Genomic DNA, 1,876 nt, shown 5'->3' on the forward strand with positions numbered 1-1,876 from the left:
GGATTTTTTTTTCAAGTCGGAGCTTTGCACAATATTTGACAATGCAGCTCCTATGATGTAAAGAATGTTGTTTGTACTAAATATTGGTGTAAAATGGTATCATTTTAAAATTTCCATATCAAAAACAGAACCTCATGTATTTTTTCTGCTAAACCATCATATAAGGGGTTGCTAAATCCATAGTTTTACAAAATGATTATTTTTAACACCAATACTTGTTGAAGTATTATAATTATAAAAACCTTTGCTATATTTATAGTTCTATTAGATAATCTGCGAAAATCCTTACTTGTAAAAGCATTCAGAGTCACGTTTTTGCACCAACCGTGATGTTACTATAGAAACAATGCGTAAAAGCCGAACACCATGGTTTTCATCATATACTTGAAAATATCTGTACGCAATCTCCAGTTACACAATGGATAGATGTAGTGCATAATTGTTGGTGGTAATTTTTATTCTTATATTGATTTCAGAGTCTTCTTTTGCTAGACTTGAAGGCATGCAGTAGTGCAAATTCTTCTACATGGTTGGGGTAATTTTCAAGATGTGGAATGGAGACATGGCGGAAAACGCCACCCTACATCATTTGGAAAGTCCATTATTTTTTGTTTTCTCAGTTTCCTATTTGGTGGCTGCCCTGGGTAATGTGTTGGGCTTCTTCGTGTTGATAAAATGTAAAAAGCTTCCCTTACAAATCAAAGTCTTATCCATAAACATGACGGTTCCTGATTTTCTTTTGGGGAGTGCTACAGGCATCGCGTATGGCGTCCAATACGTCTATCCCATTTCAAAAGAAGGCGAGAGTATTTGCCACGTCATCTTTGATACCTTAACAACCTTGTCCATTCTGAACATAACAGCTTTTGGAATAGACCGCTTTCTAAGCTTACAGTTTGCGTTAAAATACCAAATTTATACAACTACAGAACGCATGATAACGATATGTGTGGGACTATGGATTTTCAGCATTATTTCCGCTGTTGTAATTCAGATTTTCAAGTCTGAATCGCTTTTATTCAAAATCATTCTGCGTAGTGTGTTTCTAACCATGTACGTTTGTTCGTATTTGAAGATACTGTCCATTTATCGAAAACACAACAGAGAAATAAACGATCTGCAGTCTCTATCCGCATCAAGAATAATCCACGACCAAATGGTATTCAGCAGGAAAGTCGTTCTCATAACAGGACCACATTTCGTTTTGTACCTCTTAGCGATCATCGTCCATGTTGTTATGTATTTTAAACAAGACGTGGCGATATGGAAGATGGAATTGATAACTTTGAGTGTTACCCTTGTCACGATCTTCATCAACCCAATGCTGTATATATGGCGATTTCGAGAGTGTAGAATTCAGCTTCTGTTGATGCTGTGTGTATGCGATAGATCACGACATGAGAATCTTTTAAAAGAAAGAAACATTCTCTATCAACCATTTTTGGAGGTTCAACCAAAGGAAATAACTGACAAAACACACATGGCATCAACCCACATGTAAAACCGGAAGTGAAGATTCTGTGTATTCAACCATCTTAAAATTATATATATATATATATATATATATATAAAGCACTAAATAATCACAACTAGGTACTGAAAATTTTCGCCCCAGCCCGGGGTCGAACCAGCGACGTACGGCACCCACCGCCTAGCAAGATTGTCAAACCAGTGCGTAAGTCCACTCGGCCACACGGGGTCGAACCAGCGACGTACGGTACCCACCGCCTAGCAAGATTGTCAAACCAGTGCGTAAGTCCACTCGGCCACAGTCGTTGTGGCCGAGTGGACTTACGCACTGGTTGTTGTGGCCGAGTGGACTTACGCACTGGTTTGACAATCTTGCTAGGCGGTGGGTGCCGTACGTCGCTGGTTC

At 38.9% G+C, this 1,876-nt stretch overlaps 1 protein-coding gene across 1 annotated transcript; it reads left to right on the top strand.

Moving 5' to 3' along the window:
• The first annotated feature begins 547 nt into the window (after nt 1-547).
• On the top strand, nt 548-1,501 carry LOC125679894 (melanocortin receptor 5-like). The gene has a single exon (XM_048919346.2). The coding sequence runs from the start codon at nt 548-550 to the stop codon at nt 1,499-1,501; it is 954 nt and encodes a 317-aa protein (XP_048775303.2).
• Nucleotides 1,502-1,876: the final 375 nt, after the last annotated feature.

Source organism: Ostrea edulis, chromosome 2, assembly GCF_947568905.1.
Source record: "Ostrea edulis chromosome 2, xbOstEdul1.1, whole genome shotgun sequence".
NCBI classification, from domain to species: Eukaryota; Metazoa; Mollusca; class Bivalvia; order Ostreida; family Ostreidae; genus Ostrea; species Ostrea edulis.